This window comes from Brassica napus, chromosome C6 (genome assembly GCF_020379485.1).
Source record: "Brassica napus cultivar Da-Ae chromosome C6, Da-Ae, whole genome shotgun sequence".
NCBI lineage: Eukaryota > Viridiplantae > Streptophyta > Magnoliopsida > Brassicales > Brassicaceae > Brassica > Brassica napus.
This window is the reverse complement of record NC_063449.1, coordinates 7,893,310-7,919,035: the sequence shown is the minus strand read 5'-3', so window position 1 is coordinate 7,919,035 and position 25,726 is coordinate 7,893,310. Positions and strand designations below refer to the sequence as shown.

General features: G+C 33.4%; 1 protein-coding gene across 1 annotated transcript; it reads right to left on the bottom strand.

Annotated features, from left to right (window-relative positions):
• Window positions 1–16,344: 16,344 nt before the first annotated feature.
• On the bottom strand, window positions 16,345–18,630 carry LOC111206784 (cyclin-dependent protein kinase inhibitor SMR9-like). The gene has a single exon (XM_048760429.1). The coding sequence runs from the start codon at window positions 17,217–17,219 to the stop codon at window positions 16,869–16,871; it is 351 nt and encodes a 116-aa protein (XP_048616386.1). The 5' UTR covers window positions 17,220–18,630; the 3' UTR covers window positions 16,345–16,868.
• Window positions 18,631–25,726: the final 7,096 nt, after the last annotated feature.

Sequence of the window (25,726 nt, the reverse complement as noted above, 5' to 3'; positions counted from 1 at the left end):
CGTCATCGCCGGAGTTCGAATCATCATCACCGGAACTCCTTATGTTTTCTGGAGAAAAAGTCACAAGAATCGCTTTCTTCTCACTCTCTCTCTCGTTTTTTTCCAGGTAAAATAAGAAATGAAAAAAAATGCGGGTCTATGTAATCTCGCATGACCCGTTTCGGCCCATCTCGCAAAAGACCCGTCCTGCGAGGCCCGCAAATTTGCGGACCTAGAAAACCTCGTCCCAGTACCGTCCTGCGACAGTCTTTTACGGGCTATGTCCGCGGTCAAGATCCATGATTGTCATCTCTATTTAGAGTATATTCTAAAGGATAGTAGATATTTGGTTACCTTTTTTTCATGATTTAACGAGTAAGAATCGGTCCATTTCTAGTAGTCCTAGATTTATTGAAAATATTTTTGAATTCCTCTTTTGAAGGATCGTTTTGTGGATACAGTTGGACCTTCATTGTGCATATAAAAATGTGTAAATTGATTGACGAAAACAGTATCTCTTTCTGCCAATTAACTTCTACTTTGAAACTTTGATCTAGATCTAACATTTGGTATCAAAGCTTTCACTCCATAATGAAGCTCTGATACCAAATTGTTAGCACTAGATCAAAGCTTTAATGTTGAAGTAAATTGGCCGAAAACAAGAAGAGAAAATGTATTTAGATTTATCTTCGGATTATTATAGGATGTTGGTGCATATTCCACGATACTTTCATTCTTATAGGAATCTTTTGTAGGTTTATAATCATTGTTAACTTATTGTTCTTTGATTGTATCCTTAGATGGATTTTTATTCAGCGAAGTGGACGCTTCTTGTATAACGCAATTGTTTGTTTGCCAGTTTTGTTTTCTGATTTGTTAGTTTCTGTCTTGTTTTACTCTTTGGTAAAGTTATTACTCTTCATTCTACGATATTTTCTTAATCATAGCTGATTCTGATTCATTCACTTTTCAATAACCATTAACTAGATTTCGACCCGCGCAACCGCGCGGATTTTTGTTTTCATTTATTTTTATATAAATATTTTGTTTTCAATTCTAAATTGGTATTTGTTATAATATATATATGTGTTTATCAATTTTTAAAACATAATAAGTTTATTGTATATTTTTTCTATTGAATATATTATTTCAAACTTTCACATGTATTTGTATCTTCTTCTATCCATATATTTTCGGATTATTATTTCATTATTAAATTCATAACTATGTATATAAAGATTAGTAAAATATTATTTTATTGTCATATTCAAAGATATTGTAACATTTTACAAATTTAGAAAGTTTTTAAAATATTAAACTTTTCGCTTCATAGATTTATATTATCGAGTAAATAATTAAAAATTTAGTTTTTGTTTAATTTTTAAAATAAACTATACAATTTAAAAAAAAATTTCATTGGTTTAATGTAGTAAAGATTAATCATTGTTAGATAATATGATTTTTGTTATTGAAAAAAAAAATCTTTATAATTTTAAAATTTAACATCGACAAATATTTAAATATTTAGCATATAGAGGTATAGTATTACAACATTAAATTATATCTATTTAATTTATACTATCTATAAGTCCAATGGATCATCTATTGTTTAAATCCAATTATTGATAGTTCAATAAAAAAATTTTGTAGGCCCAAAATTAAAATGATAAGATTAGATATTAAATGTAACATCACTTTCTAGGAATAGGTCCATTAGGTCCATTTAAAAAAAAAAATCATGACTTCTGTTTTAATATATAAGATACCACTAATCTCTAAGATATAATTTGAAAAATCACTTTATGTATTGCAGTCACGTCAAATTATTATTATTTTTTTTTAAGATAATAATTAAATATGTTTGATTATTAAATATACCGTAATAATTATAAAAATTTTAAACAAAAATATATTTTATAGTAGGGTAGGCCCGCCTGAAAATAAGAAAAAAATAATATTTAGTTTATTCTCAATTTTTGAAATTATTTTGAATATATATATTATTCGGTTTTGTTATTTTTATTTTTATTTTTTTTATGATATATAATTTGACTTTTATAAATACTTAAAAATAATGTTTTAGGTGAGAAGTTGATTGGAGAAAAGATTATATGTGATATAGTTTATTTTGATTGCTCTCTATCGGAGTAGAGCCACGTTTTAATCTTCCTACTAAAAGCATCATTATCCCAAAAGACCATTTTAGGGTCTCTTAATTATTTTTAAGTAGTAAATGTAAGGGTAAGAGACATAGTTAAGAGACTTGTCTCTTAAGCTAAGAGATTGTTTGTTGTGTTTAGATGTAAAGTCTAAAATTTTCTGCAAGTTGATCTTTTCTCTTCTGTGTACTCTAATAGTGTGTCAAAATCTGATACAATCCATCGTAGAAAATGTTTCAATTCCATCACCAAGTGTTCAAGTCTATATAAAGAAAAAAAAAGAAACCTTGTTATCATGGGAAGACCAAAAGGAGCTCCATCTATATACAATACTTGGATGACTGGTGCTTACCATGTGATGGATGACGAGAAGAGAAATTCATCCGACCACCCCTGCCACCACGGCCTGAGCCATCGGATCTCCATTTTGGTTCAACAGAATCCTTGCTGCTAAGATTCTGTTGCATTTACAAACATTGTCAATCACCAAAAACCACATACCTCTTTCCTTTTATCACGCTTTTTCTTAACCTCAAGGAATGGATCTGCAGAGTCATGAACAAATTTAGAATAAGTTTAGAGCATAGCACAGAATAATTCACAACAAAACAAAACTTAACAAATCCTAGAAACCGTCTCCAAACTACATGATAGTTATACACAAGCATTGACTATATGAACCATTCTAAAATCCTGATGCAATACCACAAGATCTGACTTGACAACCAAAAGCTAAACATAATAAACATAACCAGAGTTCCACTGATAGATCCAGAAGAGTTAAATTCTAAGCAATAGATTCATCTACAAAGCACCACCAGTCATTGCACAAGTAGTAACCCCACAGACAAACCACTCAGATAACCTTTACTTAGAAGCTAAATAACCTTTGTCTCACACACACACACACCGCTAGTGGATATAAATTGATTCTCACGCATATTCTAAATCAAATCCTAAACTTTTTTGCGGAAAACGGTTATAAGACAATATCAAATAAACAACTTTAACAACCGAACATAAGAACAGGCGACGAGAAGACAAATCAGAAGCTAAAACCTAAATTTAGGACCAAAAAAAAACAAAAGCCCCCAAATCGAAACCTAAAATTGCATCGTTGATCCGTTCCTTACCCAATCCGGTCGACGAGCTTACACGTGGAGTCCAATGAGCCAACGCCGCCTAAGTCATCGACACATGAAAGCGAGGATTCGTCGTCAGGGTGAGGCTCCGGCGCCGGAGAAGGTGTCGGCGGATTGTTGTCTCCGGCGTTTAGTTTCGGATTTATGTAGAGGATGATGATGAAGAAGGAGAGACGGAGATGGAATCTCATCTTTTGAATTGGAATCAGAATCATGTAGAGATGAGAGAAGCCATCATTACACCAATCTTAACCGTTGCGTTTCTACGAAGATTCAAATTCAGAAATTGCGAGGATTTATACGAAGAGACAGAACAGAGGTTTGAAGGTTTGGTGATGCTCTGTGTCTGAACAGAGGTGGAGAGAGAGAGAGAAGAAGGTAGCTTTGCTTCGTGTGTAGAGAGAGAGAGAGAGCGAAGAGGTTGAAGGAAGGAAGCGAGAGGCGCGCTGTGTTTGGTAAAACTGGTGGAGAGATTTTTAGAAAGCTATTTGCATCTGTCCTCTCATTTGCCACCACCTGTCAATGAGTATGTATACTAAATTTCAACTCGGTCAGCATTTATTTACCTTGTCAAACAATCTCCTAAAAATGATGTTAGAGAACAGTTTTCTAATGATTGTGGCCCAATTTTGAAAGTGATATACTAATTGTTTATAACTTTTATTCATAATTTGGTTGGTCCAACGAACTCTCTGCAATGAGATCTTTCCATATATAACTTTATCTTGATACAATTTTTTTATATTTGGCCGGAAACCACCTCTAAAGTAGCCTACATACACATTGAATTTAAAAGGTAAAGCTGCAGGTTTTCGGATCAGAGAGAACATAAAAAATTTCATCAACTTTCAAATAGATTTCTCGATGGAGTTTACCTCTGATTCGAACACAGTATCTTTCTATGGATTCCTTGCAGCTTTATCTTTCCATAGACATAATATCCGAGATCTAGATACTTCTGGTCTGTTCCGAAATCGCTTCCCAAAAAACTCATGTTTAACCACCTTCTATCTCCCGTGCACGCCTAGCCATTGCTTTGATTTCATGGATCTTATTGATTCGGTTTAGGTATCAAAAAAGATAAGAACAATGTATTCTGAGAAATATAAAGATTGTATTGATAAATAAGAGTACATGGTGAGTTTTTCTCATGAGTTTCTCTCTCTCCCCATGAACAAATTGACCATACAAATGATAACCTTCTACTAACAAACGCATTCCTTATTTATAAGCTGAATCCTACTCTCGTTCCTTGCTAACTCAAGCGCCAACAGCCCATGTGCAGCTCGTAACGGATTGTACAAATCATCAGCTATTATTCTTCTGGAAGCTTCCCTTTCTACACCAACATCTCAGGACCAGAATGACACTCCTCTGCTTACTCTTTACGGGCTTTTCTCGAGTAGTGGTACAGGACTGGAGGATGAGTTGCAGCCCATGTATCATTACTCGCCCCAATGAAATTGACCTTGTCCTCAAGGTCAAATCCTCCAAACTTCTCCTTCACTGCAGACTTCCATTCCCATGTGCTCTCATGACTAGGGAGCCCTTTCCATTTGATCAACAGCTCTTCCTGTCCTGACTGCGCGTTGATCCGGGTAGACAACACACCTTCAGGTTCCACCACCAGCTCTGCTTCACTCGTCAACTGCAGAGGTATTGGAACAACCTCAAGTGGCTCCCCTACTGCCTTCTTAAGCTGCGAGATGTGAAACGTAGGATGAATCTTAGAGTCGCTAGGAAGCTTGAGCTTATAAGCTACCTGACCCACCCGTGCTTCCACCTCGAAAGGACCATAAAAGCGAGCACACAACTTCTCATTAACCTTTCGTGCCAAAGATTTCTGTCGGTAAGGACGCAACTTCACATACACACGTTCCCCTACAGCAAACTCAACCTCACGTCGGCTCTTATCAGCTCTCTGTTTCATTAGTTGCTGAGCGCGATGGAGGTGATCGCGTAACAGCTTCAGAGTAGCGTCGCGATCCTTCAACTGTTCCTCCAACGCTGCATTAGTGGTAGACCCGTTCTCGTATTTGATGAGAGAAGGTGGGTCCCTTCCATACAGAGCACGAAACGGAGTCATGTTAAGTGTCGAATGAAAAGAGTTATTGTAGCCGAGTTCTGCCCAAGCCAGGTTACGAAGCTAGTAATGGGTCCCTTCCATACCATTCTTCTTTTTGACGAGAAGTACTGGACTGGAGAACGGGCTCCCACTCTCTTGAATGAAACCCGCAGCAAGCATGGACGCAATTTGCCTCTCAATTTCGGCTTTTTGCACCTGAGGGTATCGAAATGGGCGGACACTGATTGGTTTAGCGCCATCTTCCAAGACAATACCGTGCTCCTTGCCTCGAGACGGAGGCAGCTCAGTTGGTATCTCAAATACCGATGAGTATTGAGTCAACAACCCCTCCAAATTACCTGGAACCTTCACCGCCAGTGCGGCTTCTTCCTTCTTCATGCCTCCAACTCCTTCACCATCCTTTCCCAACGCCTTCCAAAGAGATTTGAGAGACACTGACGCCGTGTGTAAGTCAAACTCTCCTTGGATTGTAACCCACTCCTCATTTAGCTAAATATTCATCGTTTGTAGCCTCCAATTAACCCACATTTCCCCCAGCGTATCCAACCACTGCACTCCCAATATGATATCGGAGATGCCCAACTCCAGTGGCAAGAAACTGGTATGAATCTTACAAGTTGGAAGATCCAACTTCACGTTATCAATGATACCACACCCCTGCACCTTCACTCCACCAGCTACCAACACTCCATATTTCGACGTATCACTCGCCACGAGCCCCAACTTCTCAAGTAGTTAATCCGAAATGAAATTATGGGATGCTCCACTGTCAATGAGCACCACCACGTTTTCCTCCCCAATCTTCTCCCTCAGCTTCATTGTCTTTGGCGACGTCAAACCCACCACCGAATTGATGGAGACCTCCGCCACCATTGCCTCGATCTCCTCCACCACAGCCTCCTGCTCAACTTCGCACTGTTCCTCCTTTAACTCGGTCTCCGTTCCATCAGCGTGAAGCACCAATACCATCAGCTCTAGTTTGGAACAGAGGTGATTACGGTGCCACTTCTCGTCACACTTGAAAGAAAGACTTTCTGCATGCCATTTTGCCACTTCTTTCGGCGTATGCGTCTGAAAGGCGGCTTCAATCGACCGTTAGGTACCGTCGTGGTCTTTCCTTCTCCGCGATTATTAGGGTTCGACAGAGATGGGTTGGGCCTAGGAAGATTTCCTTGTGGGCTTTGTCCCCCGTAATTGGGCTTGATAGTAACAGGAGACGAGCCCAACGAACTGGATTTTCCTCCTTTCGTACAGGTACCAAATCCGAGATTACTAAGGAAACCATCCTAGACATGGAGATAAGGCTGGCCGGCTCTAAGGTACAGGTACCAAACAATGTAGCTTGGGACGCCAAGCTGCAAAATATTAAAGGTCCTGATAATAATGAATCTCAATCGATTATATCATGTCTGGAACATAATGGAACCAATAAGGAATGTCGACATAAGATGATTTATTTGCATACAAGGTAGCACTTGAATTTATGAATATAAGCAAGGATCATGAACCCACGTCAATATAAGAGTGCGAACTCGTAGAACAGATTGGATTGAATGAAAACGTGAGGTTAAATAGTTTAAGGAAGAAAGATGTATTTGGCCATATGATGTTAAAACCAGTGAATATAAATGGGTCTTGTGAGGAATAGAAATCGTGAGATATAAAGCTGATGTTGCACAAGGATTCTCACAAAGACCAGTAATAGATTATGAGGAGACATACTCCCATGTGGTGGATACAAATACTTTTAGATTTCTCATAAGTCTGGCTATATAAGAGAGAAAATTAGAGTTGCAGCAAGTTGATGTAGTGACTGCATAGTTATAAGGTCCACTGGATAATGAAAGTACTAGAGGGTACTGAGCTGAAAGTACAGCAAGTTCTCGAGAACAATATTGATAATCATCAAAGTATATGATATGAATATCCTAGGAACCTCTGGAAACAATTTCCCAAACAGTTGAATATCTCAAGAAAGAGTTTGAGATGAAAGATCTTGGAAAACAAAGTTTTGTTTGGGATTACAGCTTGAGTACATTAACAATGAAATCGTTGTGCATCGAATAGTATATACAGAAAAGGGTACTCAAGAGATTTGATATGGACCAGTCTCACCCATTATCTAGTACATGGGCGTGAGATCACTTGTTTTGGACACTGATCCATTCAGTCCAAAGGTGGACGATAAAGAAGTCCATTTAGTCCTGAGATGGACGATGCATAAGTCTTGTTTGAGACACTGATCTGATTGGTCCATAAGAAGGACGATGAAGACCAGCCCAAAGAGGGGTTATTTGGTTTTGTTGATTTGTTTTCATACAGGTTATGTTTTACACATGCACTACAAGAAAACGTCGGTATTCTGACGGACATTCCGACGGAAAATGAAATCCTCGGAATATCCCGAGGAATTTTCGAGGATATTCCGACGAAACACAAAATTTGGTTTCCTCGGAATTTCCTCGGAATATACCGACGGAATTCCGAGGAAATTCCGAGGAAATATCAATCCGTCGGAATATTCTTATGGAATACCGAGGAAAAATGTATTCCTCGGAAAAAACTGATGAGCTCTGAGGATATATTATAGCCGTTGGAGAGCCGTTGGGGGATTTTAAAAATTCTGAGGAAATTCCGATGAACTAGCCGTTGGCGTCGGAATTCCGTCGGAATTTCCTCGGTCTGTCGGCAGGATTTCAACTATAAATACAAGCACCCCTCTTCGTCTTCATTCACTCCATATCTTCATCCTCCCTCTTACTCTCTTTACACACGAATTTGATTCATAAAAAACATGTCTTCTTCAAATTATTTTCGTTCTTGGATCGATCGACCTCATTTGGATCCGAACACGAGATTGCTTACGGAAGAATACCAACGAGGTATAACCGAATTCATGGGGTTAGTTCACCGACAACCGGAAGCAAAAACAGGTATGTTAAGATGTCCTTGCTCTAATTGTAAAAATAGAAAGGTTATTAAAGAGTGAGATGTTTGGACTCATCTATATTTGAGTGGGTTTACACGAAGTTACAAAATTTGGTATCATCATGGGAAAACTGATTATGAACATGGAAGTACTAGCGAACCTCAGCCAGCGGTTAGATTTGAAGAACCAATTAGAACGGATGTAGATTATGGTGTAGGTACTGAGCAGATGGTAAATGATCATTTTAGAGGGGAATATTTACCCAATGCACAAGCTAGGAGATTTTATGATATGTTGGATGCTGGAAAGCAACCATTGTACGAAGGTTGCAGAGATGGTCATTCAGCTTTATCATCTGCAACAAGATTGATGGGCATTAAAACAAATTATAATTTGGCTGAAGACTGTGTGGATGCGATTGCTGATTTTATAAAAGGTATTTTACCCGAGGATAATGTAGCTCCTGGTTCATACTACGAGGTTCAGAGACTCGTAGCTGGTCTTGGTTTATCGTATCAGGTAATAGATGTATGCAGCGACAACTGCATGATTTATTGGAGGGCGGATGAACAGCAGGTTACATGCAAATTTTGTGGGAAGCCTCGTTATAAAGATACGAGTGGAAGAGTTCCAGTGCCATATAAAAGGATGTGGTATTTGCCTTTGACGGAAAGGTTGCAGAGGTTGTATCTGTCTGAACGCACAGCGCAACCAATGAGATGGCATGCGGAGCACTCAACAGATGGTGAGATCAGACATCCTTCAGATGCAAAAGCGTGGAAGCATTTCCAATCAAAGTATCCCGACTTTGCGTATGAGAGAATAAATGTCTACCTTGGATTATGTACTGATGGTTTCAGCCCGTTTGGCAATAGCGGAAGACAGTGTTCTCTATGGCCAGTCATTCTTACACCATACAACCTACCCCCAAACTTGTGCTTGCGACGAGAGTTTTTGTTTCTCTCGATTCTCGTTCCCGGACCAGAGCATCCTAAGAGATCACTTGATGTGTTTCTTCAGCCACTAATATATGAGTTGCAACAACTATGGGCTCAAGGTGCTGAAACATACGATGTTTCGTGTAAAGAAAACTTTCAAATGCGGGCAGTACTAATGTGGACAATAAGTGATTTTCCAGCATATGGGTATGTTATCTGGATGGACAACGCATGAAAGGCTATCATGTCCATATTGTCAAGATAATACTGATGCTTTCCAACTAAAACACGGAAGGAAAACGTGTTGGTTTGACTGTCACAGGAGATTCCTACCACCTGATCATCCATATCGTAGGAGTAGGAATTTGTTTACGAAGAACAAGAGGGTGTTTGACAGTCCACCTCCGGAAATTTGTGGGAAGGATTTGAAGACACAACTAAGAGATTTTAGTGCAGAAAGGACGCCAGACGTCGGTGGACATTAGCGTTTTCCGGTAGATGCTGTTGGAGACCTACATAACTGGCACAAAAAAAGTATTTTCTGGGATCTGCCATACTGGGAGGATCATCTGCTAAGGCATAATTTAGATGTCATGCATATTGAGAAATTTTTTTTTGACAATCTCATGAACACGATCCTTAATGTTCAAGGTAAAACAAAGGATAATTTGAAGTCAAGACTGGATTTAGTCGATATATGTGCTCGTTCAGAACTTCATGTTGATGAGAATGGTAGGGCTCCTTTTCCCATATACCGACTTGATGCAGAGGGAAAATATGCGTTCTTTGATTGGATTTCAAACGATGTGGAATTTCTAGACGGTTACGCATCTAATTTGCGTAACTGTATCAACAGAAAGGAAGGAAAGTTTACTGGCTTGAAAAGCCACGATTGCCATGTAATGATGCAGCGCCTCCTTCCGTTTGCCTTCAAGGAACTATTACCACGAAATGTTCATGAAGCAATTGCAGGGATAAGTGGTTTCTTCCGCGATTTATGCACGAGATCAGTGACTCTTGAAGGTATTGAAAATTTGAAGACTAACATAGCTGTTATTCAGTGCTACCTTGAGAAGATATTTCCTCTCTCATTTTTTGATGTTATGGAGCATCTTGTCATTCATCTGGCAAGAGAATTGGAACTTGGTGGTCCTGTGCAGTATAGATGGATGTATATGTATGAGCGGTATATGTTCCATGTGAAGAAGATGGTGAAAAATTTAAGTAGGGTGGAAGGTTCTATAGTCGCACAGATGATCAATGAAGAAACTTCAAACTTTGCCGAGTACTACTTTCCAGCAGAAGTTCAGACCAAAAACAGAAAACCTGCTCGGCATGATGATAGAGGCGAACGGGCAACATATCATGTTACGGTTCCAGACATTTTCACAGACGTTAGACGACTTAGCGGAAAACCAAAGGACTGTCGACTTACTGAGCAGGAGCGCAGTAATTTGCAAACATATTTGCTCACCAACTGCGAAGATGTTCTTCAATATGAGAGGTAAATAAATTAGCTTACAAATTTTTATTTTAACAAGTTGAAATTTAAATCTTAATTAATTACATTATTGTCATCATATGTACAAGATTTTCATGGCAGAAAAGCGGTTCAAATATAGATACGCCACAGAGGACGAACTAGAAGAAATGAAGCAGAGAGAATTTGCTGGATGGATGTTTACTTATGTGAGTGCTTTAAACAAATTAAAATATCATTTATCAAATATTTATACTAATTCACATTTATTGATATAACATATATATGTGCTATTAATAGGTGTCTGCTGGTTTGGCCAGAGGTGAAACATTTGACGATTGGATACGCGAGATGGTCGTTGGACCAAACTTTGTTGTGAAGTCATATCCGAGATTTTGTACTCGAGGATATGCATTCACAACTCAGAAGAGGAGACGTTCGAGTATGACCTATGGTGCTGGCGTTTGTTCTGCATCAGGAGATGATGTATACTACGGACACATACATGAGATTTTGGAAATCAAGTATTTGGGCATGGTTGGATTCCGCTGTACTGTTTTCTATTGTTATTGGCACGACAACACTCTGGATCGAGGTGTGAGAACAGATGCATTTGGTGTTACATCAGTAAATTCGAGGCGAAAGCTGCAATATTATGATCCTTTCATTCTTGCTTCTCAGGCCGATCAGGTAATTAAATGTTAATTATTCAGAATGATTCATCATCATGTGTATTAATTTATAATTTTACTAATAATTTTTTAAATGTTACAGGTTTGTTATATCAAGTACCCCCGGGTAAGGAACAGAGATGATCCATGGCTTACTGTTACAAGACTCAACCCGAGAGGCCGAGTTTAGGGAAGTTCTGAGCTGGAAGACCCACTACAACCAAACACATCCGGCAACTTAAGTGCAGCAGAAGATTTAGCTGGAGTTGGCCTTGTAGTCGATTTAACCGACTTCGGAGAGGAAGCCGTCGTTCACGTAGAGGATGAACCAGTGATTGGAGAGTTTCACCAAGATCCAGATTCAGATTCATCTGGTGATGATGACTCGGAAACAGACTAGCATCGACTTTTTTTTGTTTTAATAGAAATACCGAGGAAATTCCGAGGGAAGATAGGTTTTCCTCGGAATTTCCTCGGAATAGACCTTGTCGATTTAGGGTTTTGATTATAGAGTCTTTTTCCTCGAAATTTTCTCGGAATATTCCGACGGAATTCCGAGGAAGATAAGGGTTTCCTCGGAATTCCCTCGGAATATTCCGAGGAAATTCCGAGGAACTAGGGGTTTTTAACCGAAAACAACGTTTTGCGGATTGAATAACACGTATATAACCTTCATTAAGTGTCTTAACCAGATTATGAAGTCAAACTTTGGTGTTTTACCCAATAACAAACACTTTTACGATTGCATGAACGAAAACCACACAACATAAGAGAAACACTTATACACTTTAATAAACGGTAAAGGGAATACTTACAATTATTTTGAAATTTTGTTATTTCACGGTTTATGATCATCTATACAAAGAATCCTCAATGATATGCATTACAATTGTAGAAGAAATGAAATACGGCAAAAAAAATTGATGTTTTGAAACCCCAAACCCTTTTTCCTCGGAATTTCCTCGGTAATTATCGAGGGTATTCCGAGGAAACATGGTTCCTCGGAATAATTTCATTTAACCGGGTAAACCAAGCCGCCAAATATTTCGCGAAAATTGAATTAATGATTTCCGAAGAAATTCCGACGGAAATATATAATTATTCCGAGGAAATTCCGACGGACATTTTCCGTCGGACGCCTCATTTTATTAGGTCGAACCAGATCTTCTTCCCCATTTCTCTCTTCCTCTCCGCCGAAGCTCTCCTTCTCTCTCACGATTTACGCCGAACTCTCTCTTCTCTCTCGCGATTTCCGCCCTAATCCTCCTCAATTTCAGTTATTGATCATGTATGAACTCTATCCCACTCTCTTAGGTTAGATTTGTTAGGTTTTTAAGTAGATTTGATGATTTTGGAGTGATATTTATAGATTTTTGTTAGGGTGAATGGTAGGATTGTGTAAAATCGAGTTTGACTATGGTATTCACTTGATTTGGAATTTTTTTTTAGTTTTTATTAATTTTGTGATTAAAAACTATTATTTGGGATTTTTTTTTTAAAAAAAAAATATATATATATATATAATATAAATTTTTATATTTATTAAACATTTTTAATATTATTAAAACTATTTTTTTTGCAATTATTAAACTATTTTTTGTAATTATTTAACTATTTTCTATTTATTAAAACTATTTTTTGCTTATTAGAAATATTTTCATATATTTATTAAACATTTTTTAATATCTATAAACCTTTTTTGTGATTAAAAACTATTATTTGGGATTTTTTTTTAAAAAAAATATATATATATATAATATAAATTTCTATATTTATTAAACATTTTTAATATTATTAAAACTATTTTTTGTAAATATTAAACTATTTTTTATTTATTAAAACTATTTTTTGTTTATTAGAACTAATTTTTAAATATGTTTTTTTTTAATTTACAGGTCTAATGATGATCAGACCCGGCCTCGACAGCGTCGTGGTCGTGGTGGTACGGGGAGTCAGCCTCGGGATTCCAGCCAGATTCAGGATTCCGCTTCGCCCCACAGCTCCTACCATACATCTCCTTCTGCTGCACCCGCTCCGGCTCCTCTCGCTCCCGCTGCTGCACCCGCTCCCGCTGCTGCACCCGCTCCCGCTGCTGCACCCGCTCCCGCTGCTGCACCCGCTCCCGCTGCTGCACCCGCTCCCGCTGCTGCACCCGCTCCCGCTGCTGCACCCGCTCCTGCTCCTCCGGGTCCTCCGGGAGTGATGAGTGTTGCGGAGTTGGTTCGACAGCCCGGTCGTGACCAACTTCCCTATCTCACTCCGCATCCACATGGACGAGGTCAAACATGATAATTAAACTTATATTTTTTTCATTAAAATTTGATTCATTATTAATAATTTGTTCTTTTTATTAGGTTCAACCGATCCGGGAACGGGATCAGCGCATGGATCAACCGTATGATGTACTCGGCCCTCGACAAGGGACATCCGACTTTCACTGACTTCTCTACCGACAAGCAGCATCTGTGGTTTCGTCAGTTTGCGGTAAGTATTTTAATTTTTTACTTATATTTTTAATATTTAATATAAATTTTGTACTAATCGTGTTTTTTTTTCAGCAAGAATTCAACTGGAATTCTGATGATACGCTCTTTATCTATCTCCACTTCGTCCATAAAGTTATGGACAACTATGGGAAGCATATCCGCGAGTGGAAGAATAAGTGAAAAATCAACAAGGTTGTTTTTAATTTATTAAACAATTTTTTTATTTATTAAATTATTTTTTATTTATTAAACTATTTTCTTTTCTTTTTTTATTAAAAGGTCCCAAAGTCGATGAACAACACGGTCTGGACGGAGTTGTGTGTGCATTGGGATAAGGAAGAGACGAAAGAAACTTCTTCCACCAACTCCACCAACCGCAGGAGCGACCGTAAAGGGATGGGCGTCTTCAAGCATAACTTGGGTGCTCAATCTATTGCCACTCTGGGGGATCGCATGGTAAGTTTAGCCGCTTTTTCTTCAATTATTTAAGTTTTGAAATTTTATTTTTTTGCATTTCTTCTAATTTCTAATGTTTGTTTAATTTATGTTTTTTCAAAGCGGAAGAAAATAATGGCGAGCCGGTTGATGATCTCTCCCTAATGAAGAGGGCGTATACCAACAAGAAGACCGGCCAGATTGATGATGGTCTTGTGAGGGAAGTGGTCACCCTGGTCCAAACTCAGGTGCAAGACGAAGTGTCTCAGCTTCAAACCGAGGATGACGATTCGACGGCTTCGACCAACTTGTCCCGGTTTCGAATTAATGAAATCGTTGAATCGGTAAGTTCTTTTTTTTTAAGTTCAATTCATTTATTTCTTGATTTTTGTTTTATCATCTTTTTATATTATTTAAATTTGGCTATTTTCTATTTCAGTCGGTTCCAAAGAAGAAAGGACGTTTGGTCGGTTTGGGTCGTCGCCCCTGGTCGGTTCCTCCTTCTTCTGCACCACCGCCCTTTGTTGACCCAGAAGTACTTACGGCTCAGTTGAAGGACAAGGATGATCGCATATCTTTGTTAGAGATCCAGATGGCCGCTCAACAGGCGGGCTATGAGGCACAAAAGAGGTTGAACCAGCAAATGATGGAGATGATGCAGAGGATGTACCCGAACGAGGTGTTCCCGATCGTGCAAGACCCGTAGTTTTTTTTTTTTTCAAAAACTCGGAATGTTTTATTTTTATTTGTACTACTTTGAATATTATCTAATATGTTTTCAATTTTAATTTTAATTTTATATTTTCGAATTTAAATTTCAAAAATTTTATTTTTTAAAAAAAATTAATTTTTTTTGAAATTCCGAGGAAATGAACCCTCGGAAATTTCCGACGAACATTTCCTCGGAATAAGTCGTCGGAATATATTGAGGGACTCCTTGCTCGGAATTTTCCGAGGGCTCCGTTCCTCGGAAATTCCCGATGAAAATTCCGAAGAACATTTCGTCGGAACTTCCGAGGATTGAACTATCGGAAAGTCCATCGAAATATCCCGAGGAAGTTTTCCCTCGGTATATTCCGAGGACCTTTCCGACGAACTGGTGGTCCCCGAGTTTCCTCGGAAATTCATTTCCTTGGAATTCCGTCGGAAATTTCCGAGGGATTTCTGAGGAAAAATGAATTTCCGAGGAGTTATTTCCGAGGTCTTGTTTCAGCGGTATGTCGTCGGAATAACGTTATTCCGACGACATACCGACAATTTTTTCCCTCGGTATGTCGCTATTTTCTTGTAGTGATGGTGGTACACACATATTACAACAACATCATCCAAGATTTCGTGTGTGTATTTGAGGTCGATGACTCAATATGTTCGATCAGATTGTGGCATGACCGATGGTAAAGAAGAACCAACTATCATGTTCGAGGACGAAACATATTCTGCCCAAGATCTTCATCACCCACAGATTGCAGAAAATTGGAGAGGTCTAAGGAACCTTCAGTAATGTCCAAATCAGGGGGAGTAATGTGTATTGTACTTTTTTTCCTTCACCATGGTTTTGTCCCAATTGAGTTTTCCTAGTAAGATTTTAATGAGACAACATTAAAGCACATTACAAGTTCTAAATGGTTATAGCATCCAAGGGGAAGTGTTATGAACCAGATTGTGGATGACTCATAACCAAGAGATTATGAATTGTAATCTTTCCGGCCTTCAATTTTTAAAAATATTTTGCTGCCATAAGCGAATGTTTCTTTTTACATACCATGGCACGGCACTGCTTGTCTGTAACCGGTAGACCGACCTTCAAAATTTAGTAGGGCGGCTTTCGGGTTCAGATACACCCCGAATTTAAAATTTTTTTTCCAAATAGACTTGCATAGTTTTTTTTATAACATCAGACTTGCATAGTTATTTATCAAAACGACAACATAATAGATGAACCTTTTTAATAACTTTGGATTATATCTAAAACTTCTGTATGCATATGTTATTCTCCATCAACTATTTTTGCTTATATCAACTTTTGATTTTCTATATAATTTAACACAAAATAAACTCGGATCAGAAGTTTTGAATTTAAGCTATCAATCTGATAAATGTGTTGTCACTTCATCATATGAATTTTCATGTACACATTATAAAATAAAATATATTTAAGAAGTATTTTCTTATGAGCAAAACAAATAAAGTATGCCCAACTAGTAACTAGATTAAACCAAAATACAAGCAAAATGCAAAGCTATCAAGCCCGAAATGTTAGCAAGCATCATTCAATTACAGAACCCATAAACAAAAGTTACAATATAACTAATTAAAAAAGAGATAGGGTATTTGATGAATTATACCTTACCACAAATTCAAAATCACCCAACCAAAAAAAAGAACCAAAGAGGGGAAAAAGAAAGATAGAAGAAAAAAGAAGCCAAAACATCACACTAAGCTAGTAAACTCTCTTAATATACCTTCCAGCCTGATACCTTCAGTTATTGTATTTAAATCCAACTAGAAGCTTGAGATTGATTATACCATGATTATGACCACAGAACCCTAATTAAAACTTAACTTATTTATCGTTTTCTTGACCATGATTATGACCAAGTGCAAAAACAAAGAAGAGCTCTACATCTGGAGGAGCAAAGAAAGAGATTTGTCTCCTCCTCGAAGCAAAGTTTTGCGCCACCCTTTGCTTCTTCGGAGCTGGCGGACACGTCAGCATCTCCGGTATTCGTGACTTCTTAGATATCGGAGTACAACATCCACTGGGCGACGTTGACGTAGCGGTTGAGGATATTGAAGTAGATGATGACGTTGAAGTGACTTCACTGTTGATACTACATGGAGAAGATGGGTTCTTGATTCTTTTTATTCTTCTTGTAGGTGTTCCTCTTATTGGTTTCTTTCCTTTTGATACCATTTTTAAGACAGTTAAGGGAGAAGAGAAAACAACGTGTGTGAATCTATATATATATGAGGAGTATGTATACGTATAAACCTTAGTGGAAGTTTTAATTTAAAGCTCTTAATTTTTGACTGAAGAAAGTTTCTATCAGGGAAGAAAAAAGCCAAGAAAGAAAAAGTTGAGAAAAAGAAGAGATTGGTATTTGGAAAACTAAAGAAAAAGGGTTTCTTTTTGGTAGAGGATCAATGCATGTAAGTCACTATGTAGTGTGAATTGTGAAATGGGTACGCTTTATTTTACTTGAATATTCATCAAATAAAATAATACTAGTAGCTAGTGTTTTAGAACTATCTCGTCAATTCATGGACGTTTTGTAAGAAAAAAAAACTTATAGCTTCACGTGTTCTATATCTTGATGTTTAAATTTTATGTATGTAAAGTAAATAAGAAGATTTTGGTTCATAATTATTAACAATATACTCCATCTGTTCATAAATATAGGATCTTTAGAATAGTTTTTATGTTTCAATATGTAAGATGTTCTCATATTTTTAGGTAGCTGTAAGTTTATCAAAAACTGTGTAACCAATCAAATTTAATAGTTTCATTTTGTAATTGTTTGAATATTTTTTAATTTAAAATTTTAATGATACTTTTTAGATAAAAAATAACTTTCTTAATAAGTGTGTTTTACCTAAAAAATCTTATATTTAGGAATAGAGGGAATACTGATATTGATCGAAAAAAGCAAATTGATTTTCCGGATGTGAATGAGTGTATGTTAAGAAATACTTTTTTCTTTTTTTTTGAGAAATGGCTTATACTTGTTAAAAAATACTTAGTCGTCAAAAACCTAGTTGTGATGTTTTAAAGATTTTTCTAAAACAAAATAAAGACATGATTTTTGGCTGTCCCATAATAAGGCAAAGCAACTAAATAAATAGAATCAAGGTGGATATATCGAAGAAATAAACTCTTTCCCCGAAAAAGAGAATATCATAGTACCGAAGAAACTATTTAATTGTGTTGTTGTTTCAAATGCATGTAGTTCAAGTTCGCGGTTAAAGATAACACGAATTTTCAACATTTGTTTTTTTCCAAAATGTTATTTGTAAAAAAAAAACATTTACTGTGAGTTATGTACAATCAAAGTTCAAACGCATGTGAAAACGTTAACAAGGCGTAGTTATGCAAAGAGACGACGCTAATTTAGTACTCATGATAGAGATTCTTCACATGCATATCCTATTTACATAATAAATTAATTGAAACACACAGCACGTAGATTAAAAAATATTTAGAAGTCATAACAAGAAAAGAGTCTCACATTTGATGATTAAGATAATTTTGTATTAAAACACTACTATTTCAAAAGTTCAAAAAACAAAACACTACTATTTCGTTGGAAGTAATAGGTGGTAGCTAGATATAGTTTAGCCAATATATCTATTTTGCTTTAATATAATAAAATATTTTCATATATCTAGGTAATTTTAACTTTATCAAAACTGTGTAATCAATTGTTTTTACAGTTTTTATTTCTAATTCAATAATTTAATTTTCAATACTCTTTAAAAAAAATAATATGTATGCATTGAAATAAAATATCATTATACATCATGAAATATGTAAAATCATTTTCTTTAATAAGAAAAAGAGCGGCAGAATAAAATAAAAATAGAATAAAAACTTCGATGTGATATAAAATTATTTCACGTGTGGGGGATGACATTTAAATTCAATGTATTTATATATAAACTGGGTATTTGCCCGTATTTTGTGGATAGTTATACTATATAAAGAAATATATATTATTCTTATATTATTATAATTTTTGAATAATAATTAGAAATTTAAAAGTTTTATTTTTAATTTCAAATATTTGGATAATCAAAAATTTCATTATATATTTTTAGAAGATATATGAGATTCGAAATAGTTCAAAAACATAAACCTTAATCATTAAAAATCTTTCTCTGAAAAAAAATATTATAATTAATTCAGATAATTGGTTGTAGAATTATTTTATATTTTAATTTAACACATGAAAAAACGAAAAATACTCTAGCTCTCAGGAAAAAAAAAAGAATGTGTGGTTTTTTTTGTGTAACTCCAATATGACCAATACAATGATCGGAAGCTTTTATCATGAATGATCTTTTGTAAACGGTTTTGTGTGGGCTTTAAGAACATAAAAGTTATAATAATTCCTTACCTACAAATATAATTATTTTATATAATGATATATAACCATTAAATTTATTTCAATAAAAATGCTAAAGTATTTTTTTAATTATATATAACTAATTGATAAAAATAAAAAATTGATAAAACATATATATATATTTTTTCTCTAATTCTACAATTAGTATCATAAATAATTATTTGTAATATCATTTGTGTTATTTGGTAATTTGTATTAATTAGTTCTACAGTTATCTTTTATTTTTAGATCTGATTAAAATAATAACTAATAAATATTAACAACCAATCAAATTATAACTATTTTTTAAAACTTAACCTATTAAAGACACATAATCAAAAGTCAATTAAGTGACTTTTTAATTAATATATAGTAGGATTTATCTCCTTAAAACTAAGGATAAATTTTGTTAAAATAAACATAAAAACATGTAATAGAAAAATGGTAGTTTAAGAAATTTTTTTCATAATTTGTTCCAAATCACACTTTCTCGCTCATTTTTTTTAATTTAGTGTTTAACATAAAACTAAAATGGGTTAAGCAAACAATTTCTTCTTTAAATTATCTCTGATCATCACACTATTTTATCAAACACTAACTCATTCAACAAAATGTTTTTAATTAAAACTAATCATAGTTTACATATCTTTTAAAATTATTATTTTTAATTTATTTTAAATTAAATTAAAACTTACCTATATTAATTAAATCTGATTAACTAATAAAAAAATAATATTTCAATTTTTAAATAACCAAATGTCGTTATTTTAGGCGTATATACTTAATATTAATGTGAGATTTAATATTCTATGAAATGAATTATTTTTATTTGTATAAATTTTGTTAAAAATTTATTATCGTACATTTTAAAAATTTATTATAGCGTAAAAAATACATCTTATTAATTTTTAAATAATTTTTTCTTAATTTCAATTTACATTATATTTTCCATTTTTAACTTTAACAATTGTAGAGATGATCATTTTAATTGAACTTCCTTACTAAATTTATCTTAACATTTCAAAAACACATAAAATTAATTAGTTCACATTTATCGTAACACAAATAAAAATTAAATACACAAGAATATAAAAATACCAAGAACACAACAATCATATTTTATTATTCTTCCTTCTTGTTCTTTTATTTCTGTCTGCTTTTTTATATTAAAAATAAGCATGCTAATTTTATTATAATCCAAGCTATATGAATTATATTAATAATGTTTTAACTGTAGAAAAATCCCGTGAAAAATACTTTGTTTAAAATAAATTAAATGAATTACCAAATAATATAATTTTAAATAACTTACCATATAATAATGTTAATTCATCTGCTTATATTAATAGATGAATTAAATAAAAAAAATTGATTAATATACGTTTAAATAACTTATCATATAATTTTTATGTTTTAAAATAAAAAATATTTTAATCATTTCTAAAAGTGATAATGCTTATACGATATCACATTGTCATTGAATAATGATTGGATTTTTTTAGAATTATATATTTGATTGTTTTGCATTCATTTGACACATTTTTATACTATATATATAGTGAATGAGTGAATTTAATTAATATTATTAAGTTTAAATTAATTAGTTTTCTAAAATCTATGATTTATTTTATTCACTACTAATATAAACATAATAAAAACCATTTTATAATTGTTTCTATATTTTATTGAATAGAAAATAATATTAAATTTACATACCATCATCGAAATAGTGTGAAAACTAGATTGTAGTCAACTAAAATGGAGAGTTTTTAGTTTGTATACCAGAGTACTATCAATGATCTCTCTTAAGGTTCTCTTCTCATTAATAACAGAAAATTTGGCACGAACAGATGTAGCAGTACCAACAGACCATTGGGTACTATCGTCGTTTGTAAAAGCAAGTGAATCATTAGGAAGACTGCAAAATCAAGATAAATCAAGCTTATAAAAACATTGTATTATGTTGCCAAGGTAATGTATATAAATTCAAAATTAGCTAACAAAAGAGTAGGAGTACCTTGTTTTGAACTGGTCAACCAAATCCATGTTGGGTTGAGTAAAATTTGGATTGAATTCCACCCGCTAGATATGGAGTAAGCAACTACAATATATAGATTTTATTAACATGTTGTACATATAATTATTTTAGAAAGATAGATGTATTATATACCTTTCCACTCTTTAATAGAAGAGAACTAACACAAATAATCATTGTGGGCATGTTACTCATACTATAATCGTATACTTGTTTAGCATAACGACCATACAGAGTACACATCATCTTCTCATTACTGTATAATATAAACTTAAGTTAATAAATCTAATATACATATTTAGATAGCAAATAAGAAAAAGTAAAGTACTTAAGCTTACTTTTGGTCACGTAACTCAATCAAGAGCTTCATGTTATCTTTTCTTTTTATCATTTTGTTTTCAAGAGAACCGAAGTTAACTATTTGACCAATAACATCTACATTCCAAAATAAAAATAATTAAATTAACACAAATAATACAAAACCAAAAGAATATCTAAACATTAAAAATTCAATTAAGAAGGTACAATATTAAAGTTATTTAATAAACAGATTAATAGCCTTAAAATCATATATAAATTATTAGTGCATGAACAATTTCCAGTTGAAAATTACTTACCAACCAAACAGCTGTTATAAGCTTTTTCACCAGTAATTTCAGTGTAATCAGCCAAATACTTCTCGGGAACTTCACTTGGAAAATCATTTGGTTTTGCAACAAAAGTCGCGTGGAAGAACCCAATTTTGTACGGATGAGAGTTTGTCCGATAATCACCAATAGCATCGTACACTTTGAATAACTGGACAACCTTCAAATTTTTTGATGAGCTGTTCACAAACTAAAGCATGAAATTTTGTCCCTGATCGAATATATGAAAGTTATGAGTTAGACAAATAAATTATAAGAGTTGACGGAAAGCAGAATAAGTAGTTATGAAACACTATAAAAAAATATTGTTCATTGTAAAGTAAATATAATATATGACGATTCTGAATTTTGAAAAATGTAGTAATAAAAACAAATACCATTTCGATGGTGTTGCCGGATTCTTTGTTATAATTTCTCCACAAGCGAAGAATCCGTACTTCAATACGCCAAGTATCTTTAGACGGGTTTTTAAAAATTGTTAGAAAGAGAGAATAGTTATATTGTAAGACGTTAAACGTTTGGGTCTCAGTTATATATATAGTCTACCTTCCACGTTAGACATTTATTATGGGATATTTTACATAATAAATGACGTTTTCGAAATGTTTTATCAAGTAAGAAATTAAAATTATATTGCCATAAGGTGAAATGCAATAAACACAATACCAACTTGCGCAAGTAATCCATATTCAAAAATGATAAATTATTAAAAGTGAGCTAACAAATTAGAATGCATTAACTATTATCAACTTGCGCAAGTAATAGGGGAATTAAAAAAATGGTAAAGTTATAAATAAACGGGCAAAAAATTATAAACATTAAGGTTACTTAGGTAAGTTATTAAAAACAATAAGGTAAATTACATTTAAACAATGCAATAAATATTAGCAACTTGCGCAAGTAATAGAAAATTAAGGTAATTTATTATAAACGTTACAATTAATTAAAACATCAATGTAAATTACATTTTAAAGATCCATGTCTACAATATAATTAATTTTATAAATTTATTTATAATTTAATAAATGATTTATAAAGCATGCATGGAATTTATTAGACATTAATAGTTATTATGATACTTTATATACAAATATAAGGCTTTCTATACGAATATAAAATCATTATATCAATTCAAATAAACATTTTTGTTTCTTATTTTATGTAATTTATAAATATATAAAAAAATTGATCACATTATTACTCTTTAATAGTCTCAACAATTAGTTACCATAAATAATTATTTCTAAAATTATGTAGATTATTTTAGAAAGTGGTAATTGAATTATCCTTTCCTTTTAGATATAATTATAATAAATAAAATTAAAAATCATCGGCCAATCAAATTATAACAATTTGAAGAGTTCATTTATGATCGACACGTAATAAAAAATCACTTATGTGACTTCTCAATCAATATATAGTAGGTTTATATTTTTATAAATAATTTATAACATTTTATAAATTATTTTAAAATTATGATAAATTTATTCTTTAAAAAACGATAAATAATTTAAAAATAATATTAATAATCATGTTTGGATTTTGTAATATTTAAAATAGTTATTATATAATTATATTCGAATACAGTTCATCAAGTAGAGTATAAAACTATTATAGTTATCTTATATAATTTTTCGTTCATTATATTTTATAGTTTATAAATATTAAAAGTAATAAATAAAACATTATTAATCTTTCTATAATTTCGAGAATTAGTTTCCATAAATTGTTATTTGTAATATTATTTAGATTATATGGCAAGTGATGTTAAATGATTTTAGACTTACCTTAAATTTTTAGATATAAATTAAATAAATAAAAATTAAAAACAATCGGCCGATCAAATTATAACAATTTCTTGAAACTTCACCTATGAGCGATACGTCATCAAAATTCTAAAGTGACTTCTCATTTAATATAGAGGGGATAGGATGATATGCGCATGGGGTTTCTACACTCCAACTAACACTATTCTTTTTGTTTATTTAACCAACTTAACCATTTTAGGTTTCGTTGAGATTCTCTGTCGGTTAAGAAAATAGCGGCAGAGCGTTAACAGCTCGGATTTATCAATTAATAGTATACAGGAGGACTATTTTTGATATTGTTGATAGACCTTATGTTTTGCTATAATAGATAAATCGAAATTTAGCTGTTTAATCTCTTTAAAAAAACAAAAAAAAATTAGCTGTTTAATCAGGAAGTCAAGTGTTAAGAAAGCATAAAGTTTCGGATCATATACCTACGTCCAAAATCAAATTTTGAAACTTCCAAATTAGATAATAACTAAAAATAGTTTAATTATAAATTCGAAGCATAAAACCTAATTTTCTGCATTACTACCAAACCACGTACCATTTGGGAACTCTATACCAAGCGATGCCATGGTATAGGATCAAAAGATGAAGACACCCGTAAGCCAAACACTATATGGTGCTCTTTATGTAAGTTTTGGTTTTCAGCTTAATCATATTATTGGATCTATACTCCAAATTTATTAGCTTTATGATTTTGTGTTTATTTAAGACCAAGTCTATTATATTCCAGATTGCTTTTAGTTTTCAATAATTATTTTTTATGCTTATAGTCGTAGTTCATTAAAAATCACATTATATTATTCACTCTTGTTTATTTGTCAGTTTTCGTTTATTTCTTTTGCACCCATTCTGTTTACATGAGGAACTAGAAAAATGATTATCCTTTGTTAAAAAAATTGATAAGTCACTAAAGTAAGTACACAGTAGTCGAGGCTGGATCTAATCATGGGATCCGAAACATAGGATTCACTGTGCACAAACGGCCAAATTGCATAAAGGCATGAATTACAGCCTCTTTTTGTTTGGTCAAATAATTACAGTCTCTCTTTTTATTCTTCTTCTCGGTTTAAAATTAATTTGAACTTTGGTAATTATTAATTTAGATATTTTTATAAACTATTTATATCCGGTTGATGATGAAAGTTATAATACGGAGAAGTGAAAAAACTGTTCTCAAATCTTTAGTAAACTAGAAAATAGGTATTGATATTATATAATACAGTAAAACATAAGATGTGTATTAGTAACTTTTTACTGAAATATATTGTTTTTATTGAATCTAGTCAGTTAAACGGTATGATCATAAAACTATACAAAACTTATAGCAAGACATGTTGTAGTTGGTCACATTATCATACTCTCAATGGTTATTGTCAACTAGGCCTGGGACTTTTATCCGAGATCTGATCTGAATTCGATCCGAGATCCGATCCGAGATCCGATCCGAAAATCCGGATATCCGGAGAAACCGAATCCGGATCCGGATAGTAAAATGTTGGATCCGTTAAAACCGAATCCGGATCCGGATATCTTGATTTTTTAGTCCGGATATCCAGATCCGTAAATTTTATTAATAACTATTTCAAAAATAGTAATATCTATATATAAAAATTAATTTTATTTAATATATTTTCATTTTTATAATAATATATATAAATTTTATGTAAATTTTGTAATATTATACATATAAATAATTAAAAACATTATATATATTTTTAAATTATTGTTAATATTTTATATATATTAATATTATTTTTTATTTATTTTAAGGATCCAAATTCGGATCCGGATATACGCCGGATATTATAATTTTTAGAAGG